The sequence below is a fragment of the Syngnathus typhle genome, linkage group LG3, assembly GCF_033458585.1.
Source record: "Syngnathus typhle isolate RoL2023-S1 ecotype Sweden linkage group LG3, RoL_Styp_1.0, whole genome shotgun sequence".
NCBI lineage: Eukaryota > Metazoa > Chordata > Actinopteri > Syngnathiformes > Syngnathidae > Syngnathus > Syngnathus typhle.
This window is the reverse complement of record NC_083740.1, coordinates 10,942,499-10,960,072: the sequence shown is the minus strand read 5'-3', so window position 1 is coordinate 10,960,072 and position 17,574 is coordinate 10,942,499. Positions and strand designations below refer to the sequence as shown.

The 17,574-nt window shown below is 42.8% G+C and overlaps 1 protein-coding gene across 4 annotated transcripts; it reads left to right on the top strand.

The window, feature by feature from the left end:
- The first annotated feature begins 911 nt into the window (after nt 1–911).
- Nucleotides 912–16,865, top strand: LOC133151475 (axin-2-like). 4 transcript variants are annotated; one of them, XM_061274548.1, is made up of 11 exons: nt 912–1,163; nt 2,462–3,406; nt 5,179–5,319; nt 7,683–7,785; nt 9,117–9,257; nt 10,143–10,564; nt 10,653–10,802; nt 10,884–11,120; nt 11,229–11,330; nt 11,707–11,832; nt 15,199–16,865. In XM_061274548.1, the coding sequence occupies exons 2-11, from the start codon at nt 2,574–2,576 to the stop codon at nt 15,323–15,325; spliced, it is 2,382 nt and encodes a 793-aa protein (XP_061130532.1). In that variant the 5' UTR covers nt 912–1,163; nt 2,462–2,573; the 3' UTR covers nt 15,326–16,865. The 4 variants fall into 4 exon arrangements, with proteins under 4 accessions (XP_061130532.1, XP_061130534.1, XP_061130531.1 ...); XM_061274550.1 differs by lacking the exon at nt 912–1,163 and adding an exon at nt 1,363–1,717 and having other exon boundaries at nt 10,887–11,120; XM_061274547.1 differs by lacking the exon at nt 912–1,163 and adding an exon at nt 1,365–1,717.
- The last annotated feature ends 709 nt before the right edge of the window (nt 16,866–17,574 follow it).

Below are 17,574 nucleotides of genomic sequence, written 5' to 3'. Positions count from 1 at the left end.
GTTAAGGTAATCCGTTTCAAGATACAGTGGTACCTCTACTCGACAAACTTAATTCGTTGTGCAATCGGTTTTGTAAGCAGAAAAGTTTGTAAGTAGACGCAACATTTCCCACAAGAATCAATGTAAAAGCAAATAATGTGTAATGGCGTATTCCAAAAGTCGCACCTTTTGCCCTATTACTCACAGAAATCACAGAAAACCCAAACAACGGTTTTATTTTTGCTTTTTCAAATGTTTATAACAAAAAATAAATCTCACTTTATTCTTGACCTCCTAACACGCGAAAACGGACTTCTAAAGAAATGTAAACGAACATTTGGAGCAATACTACATTGTCCTAAAGGTTAGACACATTTTTCCTCGATTTAGAAGTTTTATTTTGGCTGTTAAATGTTTTTTTAATTTGGAGGAAAAAAAATCCGCGATGGAGTGAAGCGCGATAAACGAAACGCGAAGTAGCGAGGGATCACTGTATGTCTACTGCGATTTTGTGTAAAACCTTGTTCATTCGAATTTGATTGTGTTTCGTTGTGTTCCTGTTCAAACTAGGAGAGTATAAACCCCGTGAGAATACAGTGCAGTTGTACACTAGAGAATTGGTTCGGTAGATCACTTCTGACATTCCAAAGCCTCAGGGAGTTAGCGCGATTGTGTCTTTGATAAGGTCCTAGTATACAAGTGAATTGATTCTTCGCCCCAAAATATAGTTTAATTTTGAAAACTGTTTACTCACGATTGGATGTATTCAAATCATTGCAACGTAACATGTTAAACGGAACCGTTTGTATTGATTTCCCTGCATGTTATTTCATATGGTTAGGTTGTGTGCCATTTTGAGGTGAAGAACTATTCGCATGTTGTTATGTATCTTCCAGGACCCGGCCAGCCTCTTTTCTTTGAAGTATCCGCTGTTAGTGTTAAACCTTCAGTTCAGTTGGTTTACAAACATCCGTGGTACGTGTGTTTCCCTCGATTCTTGACACTACCAGGGTTGCGGCTGAATAAATAGACAGGCGTTTGTTTAGGGAATGTACGTCTAGGGAATTGTCCAACTTTATAGGACCGAAGGGAAGCGCAGGGTGCGGGTGAAATGCAAACTGTCGGGACTGCCTAAACTTGGAACGATTTCGAATGTGGCAGGCTGCTGGAGAAGAACATGGATGGTAAGTTGTAGCGAAGCTGTTTCACAGGCCCCCTCTCTTGGCCGCTTTAATGTGCTGCTGCTCAGCTTTGAAGTTGAGAAAGCGGGGCTATGTTTCTTGTTTGTGGGCGAGAAATACGGAGAGATAAGAAGCTTATGTGTCTGTGTGTGCTTGCGTGCGCGCGTACACGTGGCTCAGATTTTATATATAAAAAGAAGAAAAAAACGACCGTTTCTCCGTCTGCGCGTCTCCTATAGCTGGGAAAAAAGTGGGATGTATTCTACAACCGGAGCCCCCTCCTTTTGGTTTTGCGTACTCCAGATTTTGACACCCCCAGAGAGCTACATAGGGACTGAGCCTGCCACTTCTAAGGTCATTTGTTGAATGGGGATGAAAGCTATATTACAGTGCTTTGCTTCGGGAAGGCACACGCGTGGCACGTTCGGTAGATGCGGCGCATGTTCGTATTTTGTGCTGGATTACTTGCCATGAGAGTTGTGGACTGCCTCAGCTTTTCGAAAATATGGAATAACTCAACTTTTAAAATGCAACCCCATTGGATATAACCTGCGATGGTATGTTTCTTTTACGAAGCGAATTTGTATTACGCCTTCTTTAAAACTATACCATTTTTCCACGTGCAATATATACTGCTCTTCTTTTAAAATGGATTGTTCGTCCGGTAACTTGCAGCGATGAAACAAATGTGACCTTTATTTGGAGACAGAGACGTGGTTAGGCGTTATAAAGCTGTAACTACAAAACCGTAATTGACAAGCATTTGGTTTTTGATCGGTAACCTTTACGCGCAAACGAGCCGATTTTCCCGCGGGGCTGCTTAGCCCTATTACGATTTTACTACGGTCACGTGAGATGTACTGTACCGTACCTCCACTCATGCCTGGAAAGCTGGAGACTAAAGTGTTGGGCTCCGAAAGCAAAACGAGTCAGTGTGACTTTGTGCGCGAGTGACATCGGTGTATGCTGCGGTCGCAAGTGGGAGTTAATTAGAAATGAAGCCATCGGCGTGGATTTTAAAGGAAAACACGTGTAAGCCACAAATGCCAGAATGTTGCAGAGTTAATGCTGTGGTTTATTTATTCTTCTAAAATGTTTTGATGTGACAGATCACTGCACGTTGAGAATGTGGGTTTCATTTGATCTCTCATTTAGATTATAAATAGACGAATGAAACGGAAAAAAAGCTTTTCATTCTCTGAACCTATTGAGTTGTTTTTTGGGAGACTGTTTACTTGATGTCTTCCTTTGAAGTTCAGCAGGATATGGCTTTGATTAGATCAATACTTTGTGTGTTTCAGAGTGAAGAGGAGCTGAGAAGCTCCCCCGCTGCTTTTAGAGAGTGAGAAGGATTAGGCTGGAGCTCAGTGGAGGCACCACTGCACTCTCACATAGGCAACTGGAGCCGGAGCCATGAGCAGGGCGCTTACGGAGCACATCAGCAGTAGCTTCCGAGAAGATGCTCCTCGTCCTCCGGTACCGGGAGAGGAGGGAGAGTCGTCATGCTACATACCCAGCCGGTCTGGAAAAATGAAAGCCCTTAATAAGGTTAACGATAACCCCGCTGCTGCCGCGCTCCCCGGCTCCGCTCGGAGGAGGAACGAGGATGGCTTGGGGGAGCCGGAGGGAAGTGCGTCCCCGGACTCACCGCTGATCCGGTGGACAAAGTCTTTACATTTTCTTCTTGGCGATCAAGACGGTGCTCATCTCTTTCGGACCTTTTTGGAGCAGGAGAATTGCGTGGACACTTTGGACTTTTGGTTTGCTTGCAACGGCTTCAGGCAAATGGACTTGAAGGATACCAAAACTATGCGAGTTGCCAAAGTTATTTTCAAACGGTACGTTGAGAACAACAGCATTGTTGCCAAGCAGCTCAAACCTGCCACCAAGACCTACATAAGGGATGGTATTAAAAAGCAACAAATAGACTCTGCCATGTTTGACCAGGCACAAACAGAGATCCAGTCCAACATGGAAGAGAACGCTTACCAGATGTTTTTAACGTCTGACATATACCGCGAGTATGTGCGCACTGGCTGCGAGAATGCAGCTTACGCGAATCACGGCGCACTCGGCAGCCTCAAGCTTATGTGTGGATATCTTCCACCTCTTATGGAGGAAGAGGAGTGGAGCTGTCAAGACCTGAGGCCAAAGGCTTTCGGTTCTGTGGTCCAACTTTCAGCTAAATCCTTGCGGGCGACTGCTACCTTCCGGCCAACTGCTGAAATTGTGGAGAACAGTTGCAGGTAAGAAAAGTGTTTCCTGAACGATGTGTCTTATTGCACCGCTATGTTTGTTTAGAAGTTTTTATTGGATACTTTACTCAGCTCAGTTCTTGTAAAGAACCGGCCAGGAGAAAGAGACAGTTGATCAAAGGGTCCCCAGAATAGTATTCTTTATGTTTCTGTCCTCCTCCCTTGCAGTTAGTTAAGGGGGCTGTTATGGTACAAAACATCAATGGAGCTGAGCCTTCCTTTTACGTAAATGGTTTATGTTTCTGTACTCCTGCCTTGCAGTTAGTTAAGGGGGCTGTTTTGGGTACAAAACATCAATGGAGCTGACCCTTCCTTTTACGTAAATGGTGTCTGCACGTAACTTTCTGCTGTCTTATTCAAGTTTCCTGTGCTTTGAAACTCTTCCTCCGGTCCAGACTTGACTGCACACATCAAGTGACAGACTATTAGGGCTATATGAAGAAAGAAAAGTGTATTTGCTTAGCAATGCGTTTTTTTTTTTTAAATGTACAGTTTATGCAGTCAGCATGTCATCAAATGTCAGCCACCAAAAGACTTTGCAGTCAAGCTAAAATGGCTTTTGTCAGAACACTAATTGTGGTTGCTAACTAGTTCCGGAGAAATCATGCTTTTGTTGAAACTAATTTCTTCATTGTGCACTACAGAAACGGAACTGTACTTGTGTGTTGTATTGCCACTCAGAGATCATTTCAAACCGTCGTTATTCATTTTGCATGTGAATGTCTATGATAAGTTCGGACCAAGTGTACAAAGTGGTTGTTGATGTGTACTCTTGTTATGTTTTTAGTGAAAAATTACTTCGGAGGCAGAAAGCTGCTTTTTCTCCCTTGCATCACCCGTAGCCCCCCCTCCTTTGGCCCTTACCATGTCTGTAGGTCAACCCCATTTCCATCTCAAACATGTGGAACTAATTTTGGCACTGCACAGATTCTCTAGTGTTTTTTCTTCTTCTTAGATCTCCCATATGCAATTCCAGTGTGGTCAAAACATCCTCGCTCAGTTCACTATTTGTGTGCGACAACAATGCAACGCTTTTATCTCTCCTGTTTAGAAAGTAAATTGCTTGTCAGAGACTAAGTATTCTTTGCCGGTAGAGACAAGAGAGGAGGAAGTGAAGACAGTAAGGGGGATCGTGGAAGCAACAAGAGATGCAGAAAGCGAGTGGGGGTGCAGAAAGCCCAGCTGTGCTAAATACCTGACTCTTTGCACGGACCTTCCAAAGGTCAGGTTTGTGCTTGGGGCCTACAGCTTTAGTCATGCTGGGGTTCTCCTCTCAGCACTCCCAGCAGAAGGCATTCTCATAAAGAAAGGGGCCCTCCTACCCCCTTTCCCTCTCCCCCCACGCTTGGAAAAGCTCAAGTTCCCCCCTACCTCCTTTTGCCCATCCCCCCCTTCACCACTACAACTGGAATGCAACACAGCAGGAGAGTAGATAGTCACACAGAAAGACTTAAGGAGAGCGAGGGAGTTTGGGGAAAGGAGGGATTCACAGACGCTATAGGACAGAGCCAATGCGAGAAGGGGGAGAGCAGGGAAATGTTGGCATGAGAAAATGAGAGACAGATCTCTAATGTGGATGACACAGTATTGTGGAAATTATAGAACGCGACCGGGGACATCGTCAAAACAAACTCCCAGTAGTCCTTTATATTTTTTCTTAATTGACTTAATGCACATCAATGACTTGTCATGTTATCACAGACTCTGATTTGAACTGAAACACCGGGAAAAATGTCAAATGTCAATTCCTCTTTTGTTCACAGGGCACACCGTCGAGGAGACAATGCCAGCCCGTATTTTGTCAACTCTGGCTACATCTTTGCTCCTGCCACCAGTGCCAATGACAGTGAGATCTCCAGTGATGCCACCACTGATGATTCAATGTCAATGACAGACAGTAGCGTGTAAGTGTTTTTATCAATGTGTGCTCTTCAGGAGATAATGTGACTTTAAATGATTTCCAATCCATTTACTGGTCACATTTGTCACATTTCCAGGAAAACAACTGTGGGGCGAAGAATAATATTTGTTATCATGGATTAATGGACTCATGTTTTTTTTTAAATTTCGTCTGACAGCTGCAGCACGCTCCCCCAAAATGGCCTGCATATAATGTAATTAACCAGGTAACCCCATCGATGTGGCGTTAGCATGGGGTCCAGGGTGAGGAGTGCAACAGGCATTATTTCGAAATACCTTTTTATTTTATAGTTTATTTTCTGTTGCATTACTTGTGGGGGAGTGAGTAGGGAGAAAAATATGAGATTGTCTTGATGTGGGTGGGGGTGTTGCTTCATTCCTCAAATGTGAAATTCAGCCCTCCCACCCAGCCTTCTGCCACAACAGACATGTTTTTTTTCTTCATATTATCTAATCGCTCTTCTCTTTGAAGAGCTAAAGGAGAGGGGGAGGGAAATGGCCATTTGGGCCTCAAGACAAACTCACTGAAAAATGTTGGCACCAAATGAAAGGAGGCTTACTCACATGGTGGGTCGGTTTCCTGCCACTGGCCTCTGTGGCGTGCTGAGATCATGTGTCTGCAAGGCTTTCACAGGGGTTACTCATTGATAGACCTTGGGACAGAGGAACTCCCCCCTGGCCAGACTGGTGCACCCCCAAAAATCACTTCCATTCCAACCCAACCCTCCACAGCGTCCCTCTTCCACCCTCCTGAGCCTGTTGCGGCAGTGGTGGGGCTCAAAATGCAAGAGAGTGAGAAAATAAAGTGCGTGGAGTATAAAGGGCTTAACTGAATCGCTTTCAGCCTATTGTTGGGTGAGGGGGGGCTTATGGGGATAAAAGGGTAGCTGGCTGCTTTGAAAATGACTTGCACAACTAAATAGGAGATCCCCATAAAGTAAAGGGCCCATGAAGCCATGAAATAAGTATGTCTGTTTTCACTTCCAAAACTTACACAAAGCCATCACGCTTTGTATGCCAGATTGTATCACCAATGTGCAGACAGTTTGGGTTGATTCAAACTACAGCATTTCATCGATATTGTGTTGATAGGAGTAGGTTTCTTGTCAAGCCGTCTTTTCTAGTTTCCCTTCACTTTGATGCAGGAGGATGACTTGTTGGTTTTGGAGAGAGCAGTTTTACTAGAGGACACCGTTAAGAATTGCGTAATCACGACAGCCTGGCTGTAACATGAATAAGAATGATGTCAATAATAATTTTTTGCCTTTTGTGTGTTGAATATGGTGAAGTACCAATCAAATGTCATGTTCTTTTAATTCTGAGGAGAGATGGGTATCGGAGACCTTGGTGTCTCCGATACACATCTCTCCCGTCCTTGACTAGAGTTCTTTTGTCTTTCCACCCAAATGGATTCCAGTAATACAATAAGAGCTTCTTCGTCTTTCATTCGAGGGAACAATTTGATTAGTGGGTAAAAGGCACCGGGCAAATTTGAATCTCATTTCTCTGATAAAGAACAAGAAGAAGTGGATGGGGGGGGGGGGGGGGCGCTTCAGTTTTTGCTTATATCTTATTTATGGATTTACTTGGACGCTGGGGAATGTTGCAGCACCAACTTCAAACATTACCTTATCTTACAAACCAGCCTTTTGATGTTCCTCAGATCAGAGGCTCACAGTAAAACGCTTGCCAAACTAAGATGGCAGTGGGTGCATATGTGCATGAGTGTGAGATTTCAAAGCAGCAGTAGAAAAGTAGCATTTGGGCTGGGTCAGATACTTCTGAGCGGCCAAAACGGCCAAGATAATTGGCTCAGCTTAAGTGGCAACTGACTTGAAAGGCTAGCAAACTGGAGAAAATAAAATTCCCATAATAATTGCTTGATTGTCAGCAGGCTAGAATGTCTTCCTAATGACATGCTCGATGTCAGCGACACACAAAAAAAAAGTCTCAGCCAGCTATTGAGATTTGTGCAGGGTATTCAGCTTTATTAAGAAGTGCTGTCAAAGTTGACACGGACCAATCTTATCAGGAGGGCTCATTTGAAGTCCACAGGAGGGTGTTTAGCATATCTCACCCATTGTTCTGCTGGGTTTTGTGATGTGCGTTTTTGTTGCCTTGGCTTCAAAAGATGTGAGGCCTGTTGACTTTTCTGTCGTGTGAATAATGGTATGCCATTGGGGGATGTTGTGTTAGTCACTTTGCAGCTGATGAACAGCTTCCCAGCTGTTCCCCACACAACAAAGATTGGCAAATGGTCCAAAAATACCAGCAGTTGGCAAGAGCGTAGCAGAGGAAACAATAAGATTTCATTTTAAAAGGATGTTATGTTTTTTCTGTTTCACAGAGATGGAATCCCTCCTTATAAGCTGGCTCCCAAGAAGCACCTCCAACGAGAGATGACCCGCAGTGTCAAAATCAATGGCCAGATTACACTTCCCCACTTTCCAGTAAGTAAAATGTTTTGTTAAGCGGTGTACCTTGTACTTCTAGTATAGTTTCTGTCTCTTGCTGCACTAAAAACTGCTATAACTGTTGTAGCGAGACAAGTTTCCCTGAGCACTGTCACATTGCCCAAACTCTTAAAGCTTCTATTGTGTTGTAGGAAATGTCAAATACCAAAAATAAAAACAAATGCCCACAAAAATAATCTTGTAAATACAGGACATTGAGACTTTCAGTATTGAGTCCCAGTGGAGGATCAAAGTCTCTGCTGTTTTCAGATGGTTCGAGGCAAAAAATACGAATATTTAAACGTAGTGAACGAGTTGTGTGCTTTCTGTGCGCGTACTTTATACAGTGCTGTTTGGTGCTCATTTCCCCCCTCCTCCTCCCTTTTCTCTGTCTCAGTCTCTTTTTTTTCTCGTTCCCACTCTTTTAATGTTTCCCTCCTGATTTGGAGATGGCTCTGAGTCCCATGATGTACCAGCCCTAGGCAGGGGGGGCCCCATGTAGGGCTGGTGCTCCTTTGCCAGCAGCTTCACTCGCCTTTCTTCTCATCCCTTCATCGTGTATACAAAGAGATGAGAGAAGCAAGAAAAGTCAAAATCAAGAAAGCCAGTGTTCCAAATAACAACAAAAAAATAGGTAGTACATATACAGTATTTAAAGTAGGATATGACTAGAGTTGCTTAGAGCTAGCTGCCTTGGCACCTGCATGCAACTGGGAAATGAATTACAACTTTCCCTTTCTTCAATTTTCTCATGCGTCCTCTCGTTGGCTTGTGCCTGCACCTTACTGTCACCCCTGCCACCTTACAATTACACTTCTCAGTCATTATTTTCAATCTGTTAATTTTGTGCCGCTTCTCTCATTTTACTCACTTCTTTACTCGCTCCCTCTTCTCCGTCAATATCAGGCAGGCTTTTATACGGAGGTTTAAAGCTGTGTGTCCCTCCCACCCTAGTGTGCGTTTGATGTTTGACAAGGGCCCTTTGAAGTGTGCTGACTTCAGACGGTGCCTAGCTGATGGCTTGGTTGGGCTACAGTGGGTGCAGGCAGGGGGCCTCCCCTGCAAGCAATGAACCAACTGCTACCCAGCAGCCTGACACTGCCAAGGGCACTGGCCATGAGGAGATCTGGGGTCAGATGGGCAGTAAAAACGATTTGGGTTTTGTGAGGACAAGGGCAGCTGGAGTATGCTTTTTGGAATAGTTGCAGAATTTTTGGAATAGGACAAGGGCAGCGGATTAATGCGCCATATTGCATCTGTTGGGAACTATCCACAGTTACGTGACCTCATATTAAAGTGTCCTTCCCACTGTGTTGTTTACCCTGTAGAGGACACAGCGTCTGCCTAAAGAGATGACCCCTGTTGAGCCTGCATCATTTGCTGCCCAACTCATAACGCGGCTTGAGAAGCTGAAGCGAGAGCAAGAGACCATGAGTACTTTGGCGGAGAGGCTACAGCAGATCCAAGAGGTAGACACCACACAAACACACACAGCTCTACAGTTCCTCTCGTTGTTAAATGATGATAATTGCGGATAATGATTATTTCACCAAAATCATTGACCAGAATTGTCACGGTTGTCCGTATCATATTATCAGAAGAAATAAAAAAAAAAAAACATTCTCACACTCAAAGCACTGTATTTTATTAGGAATACAAAACAATATGAAGATGAGATTTCACATGTTGCCCCTTCATTTCCTTACTTTTTTCTCTTAATTTCTCATTTGCTTTGATTTTAAAAACTGAAAGGTGACTCTTTCGCCCTAACGAGTCAGACCCCCGTTAGGATAGCATTTTGGTTGAATGCCTTCTTTGTAATACTGTTAATGTTTAAAAAAAAAAAATCACATTTTATGAGGAAACCATAAACCACTTACTAGTGGGGACGCAATGGTCATGCCATTATGCCAGATTTGGTATGTCGAAGAACAGGGATGAAGCCAAGAGATTTAAAAGTCTGTCAACTTCTTCCCCTTTCTACACTGTCCTCCAGTATTTCATCCAGTAGAACTTTAAAAGTTATGTTTCTCGATACTCTTGGAGTTTCTTCAAATAGTTAGCGCTTAGCGACTCTCTAGTGGCACATTTGCTGTAGTGCCAGTCTTTGTTATGCATAGGCACACTGCATTATAGATGAAGCACACCCAAAGCCTGTTAGCGATGATAACAGTGTGGCAAAAGGAAATTCAAATCAAGTTACGCAGACTTTTACTTTCACTGACTTCTGAGGATGATGGACATAAGTTGGTGTAAGTTGCAAAAATTCCTCCGCTTGCTGCCTTTCCCACGTGCGACTATCTATAAGCATTTCTTTCAATCCTTCATTGTTTTTACGTTTCCTCATTGTCCAGGAGGAGGAAAAAGAGGAAAGCACAGATCTCACCAGCAACACCTCCCTCCATCATCCTCTTCTTCCATCTGGTAGCCAATGTGAGGAGGACCCCCAAGCTATCCTCGATGATCATCTATCACGCGTCCTGAAGACGCCTGTCTGCCAGTCACCCGGAGTGCTCCAGCATTCGCCACGCTCACACTCCCCAGAACGGACAGGTGCCTTGGTATCTTCAGGCCACGGGTCCTTCTTTGGTGCTTATCCTGGCTCTGCCAAAGGTCTCATGTCGGACCGGCAGTCCTCCAAACATACCCATCACCACTATATCCACCATCATAATGCTGGGCCAAAGACTAAGGAGCAGATTGAGGTTGAGGCAGCTCAGTGTGTCCAGTGCCTCTGCCCTCCAGGAGGTGCCAATTACTCTGACTTTAACCCTGTGTGAGTGTCAACGTTAACATGTTCTCAGTTACGCTCATCATTGTATTTCACCCAAACGCTAATTAAAAATGGCTCTCTCCTGCTGTAGTCGCTGCAGCACTTTGTCTAGACGGCAAGTCAGATCCTCCAATGAGGGTATGACGTCACCATGCCTTCCTATTGATACCGCTGACCGATCTCAGAACGTTTGGCAGTGGATTCTGGAGAGTGAGAGACAAGGCAAACACAAGTCTCACAGGTAAGTGTCTCCCTATATTTCAAAGCATTATGACCTCTACTGAACATCTTGAGTTCATACTCGTGTTTTTTTTTTTTTTAGCAGCTACCCTGGTTTTAAGAAGTCCAGCCCCCTTGACTTCAAGAACCAGCCTGCTCGGACTCAGCCCTTATGGGGTGGGGGTGGCATTGGTTCTGGGACTAATCTTCGTGGGCACCACCCTGGCCATCCGTTTCTACAGGACCCAGCCATGCCTCCGCTGCCACCACCCAACACTCTAGCACAGCTCGAAGAGGCCTGTCGTAGACTGGAGGAGGTCTCCAAGCCACCAAAACCAAGGTACGACTACACTAAGACTCACAGTCTATGCCATGACATCTGATTCAAAATGGTCTCATCAACCGAATTTGAGCACAGATGACCATTTTATTTCACTGAATTTCACAGGCACTCAACAGCAGCCATCTGCCTCAGAAACCAGAGCCATCCAGCTACATCCTTCCCTGCTGGAGGCAGCTCTGTAGCTAGTTGTGGACTACAAACGGACGAGTAAGGATTTCAGTGTTGTTCCGCTCTATTTCCTCACCTTCCACATCATCTTTTCTAAAACAGAGGACGTGCCTTTGCACACATGCTGCATTTGTTCATGAATGGTGGATGGTGACCAGATATGATTCATTCCTCCCATAAATTTGAACCTAACTAGAACATACTTGTAATACATCATAGGAAACACTATGTTAACCAACCACCAAATTCATCCATCTCACATCCACCATTGGAAGTGAACAAAAATACAGGATTTTAAACTGCCCCCTTAGTTTCTAAAATTGTTGTATGCTATCCATTGATTGGCATGTTTAACTATAAATAAATGGTACCAAAAGTACAGATGTTTTAACGACTGTCTCATTTTCCTACACAGGTCTAATGAACTAATGGTCACTTACTTTTTTTGTGGTGAGGAGATTCCTTACCGGAGTATGATGAAGACCCACTGCCTCACCTTGGGACACTTTAAAGAACAGCTTAGCAAGAAAGGCAATTACAGGTAAAAATACAGCACCGGCAACAAAAGCATGATCACAATGAATACATGTTCTGTTTTGGAAAGGTTTGATGTATATTTCCACAGGGACATAGTCCAGTGGCTACTTTAACATTCAAGGAACACATGAAACAGCCTCATATAGGCTGATGGCCAAAACCTAAGACAAAATAGGGCAATGACAACAGCCAAGTTAGAAACAATGTGGAAATAGATAATAAAATATTAAACATTCATAAGCTTATTTGGCTTGGACTAGTAGTTTAAATGAAGGTAACTTCAACAGTATGTCACTGGCTTCAATCATTTTCCGTATTTAATGATGGACCTTTTTTTTGGGCTGCATTTTCACTGTTCCTTAGATTTCATATTAGATAGGTGATACATATCGTATATTTTGTGCACATTTAGCTGTGGCCTGATTCTAATCTGAGGTTATCTTATCCAATGCATTTTTTTGTCCTTACACTGCTGTGGCGCATATTTGAATTGTGCCACTTCAGAGCAAAAACGGCAGAATGAGTGTGTCACTCCCATTTTTAGCGTTGATTGTTATTGGTCATATAGTCGTAAGCTTTGAACGGAGTGTGAAGTCTTTGGAGATTTTTAGTTGAGAAAAAAAATGGCTGAGCTGATCCATTGAAGGGGGTGGGAGTTCTGCAGCAATTTTGTTTGCACATCTGGTACTGATTTCCATGGTAAGGCAGCCTTAATAAAATGGCTTTGAAGCCTGATCCATTTTATTTTGTGCACTAAGACTGAGAGGCCTTGAAATTCCTTTCCCCCATTGTTGCATCAGGCATTAAAATCAAATGTTGGAAGCACCTTCCTCTGTGGCTCCCGCCAACGACAGATAAAGAAATATCCATTTAACTGTTTCATTACATTTAGTGACCAACCAATGAATAAAAAACTGAAGAAACATAATTTATCAGTAGTTCCTTTGTCTCATGAAAAGGCTTCCGGGGCTATCTACATCTGTTTGTTGGGAGGGAGAAACAAGTCCTTGCACCCCTGCTAACCCAAAACTTTTTTAGCAAAAGCAAAGGAGAAGGAGGTGGACATGAAGAGTTTGGCTTCAATGGCAACGGAATGTGTGGAGTTGGTTAATTTGGATATGGCAGTGGTACAACAGAGAACAGTATGCTGCAGCCCTGCCAGATAATATTGGTGCCAGATGTTGCAAAGAGAGAGAAAAAAAATCCTCCACATAAAACATGTTCCACATGGAAAGGTTTCGTCTGTCTTTCTCTTCCGCCCTGTAACAAGGTGATGACTTTGAAGCATTTGTGAGAATGTAGCATTTTTTTTATGAATGTAGAGCTTCTTCAAAGTCCAAAAACAAAGAAATATCATCTCGGAAAACCATCACAACTTTCACACCAGTCAAAGTTGTGCAAGCCCTGTAGTTAGTATGGTTCAATATAATATGGTTGATTTAGGGTTTTTGTGTATGCCCATGTACATGTGGTGTTCAATCACTGAGGTGAACATTTGCTGATAAAATGGCTTCACTTAAATTCTTTGTATTCAAAGTGTAAAAATTGGCTTGTAAAATAGAGGCTGCACTTATTGTTTTGTGCTATGAGTAATTGCCCATTTAAAATAGAGTAAAAATTAGGGGTTTTTTTTGTCCATTATAGAGCTTATCATTAAACTCCCTCCTGCTGATCTGATTCTGTCTTGAAAGTAAAAAAGAAAAGAAAAAGAAATCATTAGGAGCCTTGGCGTCACAATCACTGGGAGCAAACTAACCCTGGGAGTTATCCCAGCTTGAGAGAAGAAGAGTGAAATAGCGAGGTGACCCGTGACCTTCAAGAGCAGGGGTCCCCAAACTTTTTCCTGTGAGGGCCACATAACCTTTCCCTTCTCTGATGGGGGGCCGGTGTCAGTTTGTAACAGAAAAAGTGTGACGATCGTAGGGGAGCTTAAATTTTTTATTGTTTTCCAGAAAGCCACACATAACCAAATAACGGTTATTTAATAACCCTTTCCAGGTTTTCTACAGAAAAAAAGTCAGGAAACAAATAATAACACTATTAATGAAGTAAATAATAACTAAATAACCCTCTCTGAGTTCTTTACAGAAAAAACAGAAAATAAATAATAACTAAATAACTCTCTCTGGGTTCTTCATAGAAAAAAAAGCCATGGAACATTAACTTTCTGTTGTGCCATGCACAATCTTAACAGATAAAAGTTCAGCTCAGTTGTCAGAGCAGAATCTCTCTGACACATATGAGCAGTCTCTTAAAGTTCTTGTGTTCCTTCCTTATAATCCTTTTGTAGATTCCAGTAGGCTTGTAGACACCGCTGTCTTTTTTGTTAAAGTTTGCTAGTGCGTCATAGTCTGGAGTAAAATTTGTTGTGGCAATTCTTAGGCGAGATCCGAGGTGTTGGTCCGTTTACCTCGATCTGTGACGGGTTGATGTTGACGTTCATGTGGCTGAACGTCACGTCGTGTACGTCGAGCCAAATTGGCCACTCTCTTTTAAACGCTCGGCACTGTGTCCACCTTGCTTTTCCTTGGGCGACTCATTTTAATGGAAGGATTCCAGGGGAAGGTTTGTGGGTGGCTTTAGCGCAAAACTGCATCTGAAAGCTCAGCGCGGGAATTACAAGAATGCTGTCGTCACAGCCCACGCTCTAAATTCGGGATTGATACAAATAGAGCGCGAGTGCGCCATGTCCGTACTACTGAGTACGTATACGCACTTGTTTCTTGCATGTACGCTCCCATGTGCGTGATTGTGTGTGTAAGGTACAAACATGAAGCTCATATGCGCTCATGTGCAAGCAGCGAAGTCAGCAGACTCTAAGGCACCTGAAATGTCAATTTATTTGACAGAAAAGGCCTACATTTGACAGCAAATCAAATTAGAAGCCGTGTGTTTGGACGGGGGTTGAATTGAGACAGCTTCTAATTAACCCTTCAACTTTAATGAGAGGTTGCAAAAAGATAGGCATCTGTTGAATGGCCAGCAGTCATGACGGACAAGCGGATGAACACAATCACACACATGAACACACAGCTTGGATTGTGTTTAAATTTGGGGGCTGTGTTTGTGCAGCGGTGTGAGGTAGAGTCACTCTTTGCCTTTGAAGTGTGCAGTATGCCATGGAAGCAATGACTAAGTTGTCTTTTGAGCACGATTTGTTTCTGGCTCTCTGTGTTGTGTTGTGTGTGTGTGTCTGTCTGTCTGTCTGTTAGTGTTTGATTTGGACTAAAGACAATGTCCCCCCAGAGTTCAAATGGAAGTAGTTGCGTCGGCACCTTTTCCAAAGTCAGATCATGTTAGATTTGTTTTGTCTTTCAATACCAAAACGCACAGAGCATATTATCATGCTTTCTTTTTGTCTCCTCCTCAGGTACTACTTTAAGAAAGCCAGCGATGAGTTTGAGTGCGGTGCCGTATTCGAGGAGGTGTGGGAGGACGCCTCGGTTTTGCCCATGTATGATGGCAAGGTGCTGGGCAAAGTAGAGAGGATGGACTGAAAACACTAGCAACTTCCTTTACACCAGAAGCTAAAGTTCCGGAAACTTACTGAACTTTATTTCTAAAAAATGATGAATACTAAGCTAAGAAGAAAAAAAAAAAGCAAGAGTTAATATATCCAGCACAAGGAGCGATTGAAGGAAGACGAGCCAATGAAGTATGCCTAATACAGAGGAGGGGCTGTCCCTCCCTGATTTTCTCAACCAACCAGCCTTAGAAACACAAGGGAACAACATGAGAAACTGAAAAAGACCAATGTAAGGGGGGGGACCCCTTACCGCTTCTTGAATACATAACCACTGTTGTGATGCATGTTGAGAGACTGTTGTGCGTTTACACTGACACGCGGGTCAAGTGCAACGGACTAGCAGGAGGGCTGGAGATGCAGCACACCAACCAGCCTATGCTTCAGCTTACTACATAGTTATAAAGTGTTTATACATGTGCATATACATAACTTGCATATATGTATGTATACATGTATCGTATTTAGATGCGTTGTGTCACAAGTTGAAGGTTTATATTGAATATTTATTGAGAGAAAAAACTCGCCCCTCCCAACCTTGTTCCTGCCCTCTTCCTATTTTCAGCCAAAAGGCAAGCTGCTTTGGATGTTGGGAGAATACTGTGGTGAAATTGTTTCGTATTTTGTTTTGTTCGATGTTACTATACACAAAGGATGTGTCACTAGCCTAGCACCTCCCATCGCCTTGTTACCCTCTCTGATCCAAATTAACATTCTTCAGTCGAGGCTTCTAACGGTCAATCCAAGTTTTATATGCTGCTGAAAGTTTTAAATGGTAGTTTTGTCACTCCGCCTTTGCCAGAAATCACTCTTTGTGTCTTTAGGCTGGCAACAGAGCTCGATTCTTGTGTTGTGCCTTTGTAAATTGGGCTTTGCATGGGGGACGGCAGAACACACGGAGCGGAGACCTGGAACACAAGTTGTCCCATCTAATAATGGCCGTGTTTACAGCTCAAGCACCAAAATTATTTCAACTTACGAGAACAAGTTTGAGAGGGGAACAAAAAGTGAACATTGAAGAACAATGGCTCTGATATCCTTTGAATGTTGCTATAATGATTTTGTATTTAACAAAACTCCTGTAAACATTGTAATTATGCATTGATTGGAAAGTATGGATATCGACACACGTGTTGCACATCAGGAGTATACGTTCAACAACACTTAAAAGAACACACTATTGCTGGTGTTTTAGGAGTACAGCGCCTGTGCCTAAATGGATGCCATACCATGTGCTACCCTGTTTCAGGGTTTTAATATATATCCCTTGGTTTTCAGAAGGGTTTTTATGTTGGAAAGAATATTTTTATGCTTTTAGTGATATCATGTAATCGTGTTTGGGTTTTTATTGTTTTATTTAGGCTTTTTTTTTTTTACACCACAGCCTTTTTTCATCCTATCAAAACTGTAAATTATACATTATATAAAGAGTTTCATTTAAAGATTTACATGGACCTATAATTATTGTAATTATTGAGAGATGTAGCCTTTATTAAAGTTTTATATTTTTCAAATGACGTCTGTGCCTGTTGATTTTCTTTTTACAGTTAACATTCTCACATAACGTTCAGTTCCTACATGGATTTAACATCAGGAATTCATTTTATGTGACAATATTTAAAAACAGAATTGATTTCAAACACATGGACAGCCAAGGTAGGGATTATGTGCTAAAAGTTGGGCTCTGGAGCTATAAAAAGCAAGAGAGCAGAAAACATAAGTATTATCAGTATGACCTTTATTAGTTGACGTCGCCTTCAAGAAAGGAATAATAAACAGAGAAAAGACCATCAACATAAATAAATGCCATTTATTTGGTTATGAGATATCAGCATTAAAATGAAAAGTGTTGAGGATCCGCGTAAGCCTTCAACTCCTATCAGTGTGCTGAATGAAAACCATGGGGTGACAAACCCTGTGTGGATAAAGCAATTGTTAGCCAGCATCACAAAGAGTTCTGCAAATGGATACCCACCCTACCACGGCTCTGCAGTATCATGGAGGTGATGGTCATAGATGACTGGCTGAAAAATGGGCCTCAGCATCTTGTCCGGGTATCCCTGCATTTATGTCTTCAATAAAATTCAATGCCTTCAATAAAATACACCCATATTTGTTGTCTACAATGTACGTGGGCCCATACTTTGAGTATGACATCACAGCTACCATGTGCCACTCGACTCACAATGTTCACATTGCCATACTTATCACTCACAACCCCGA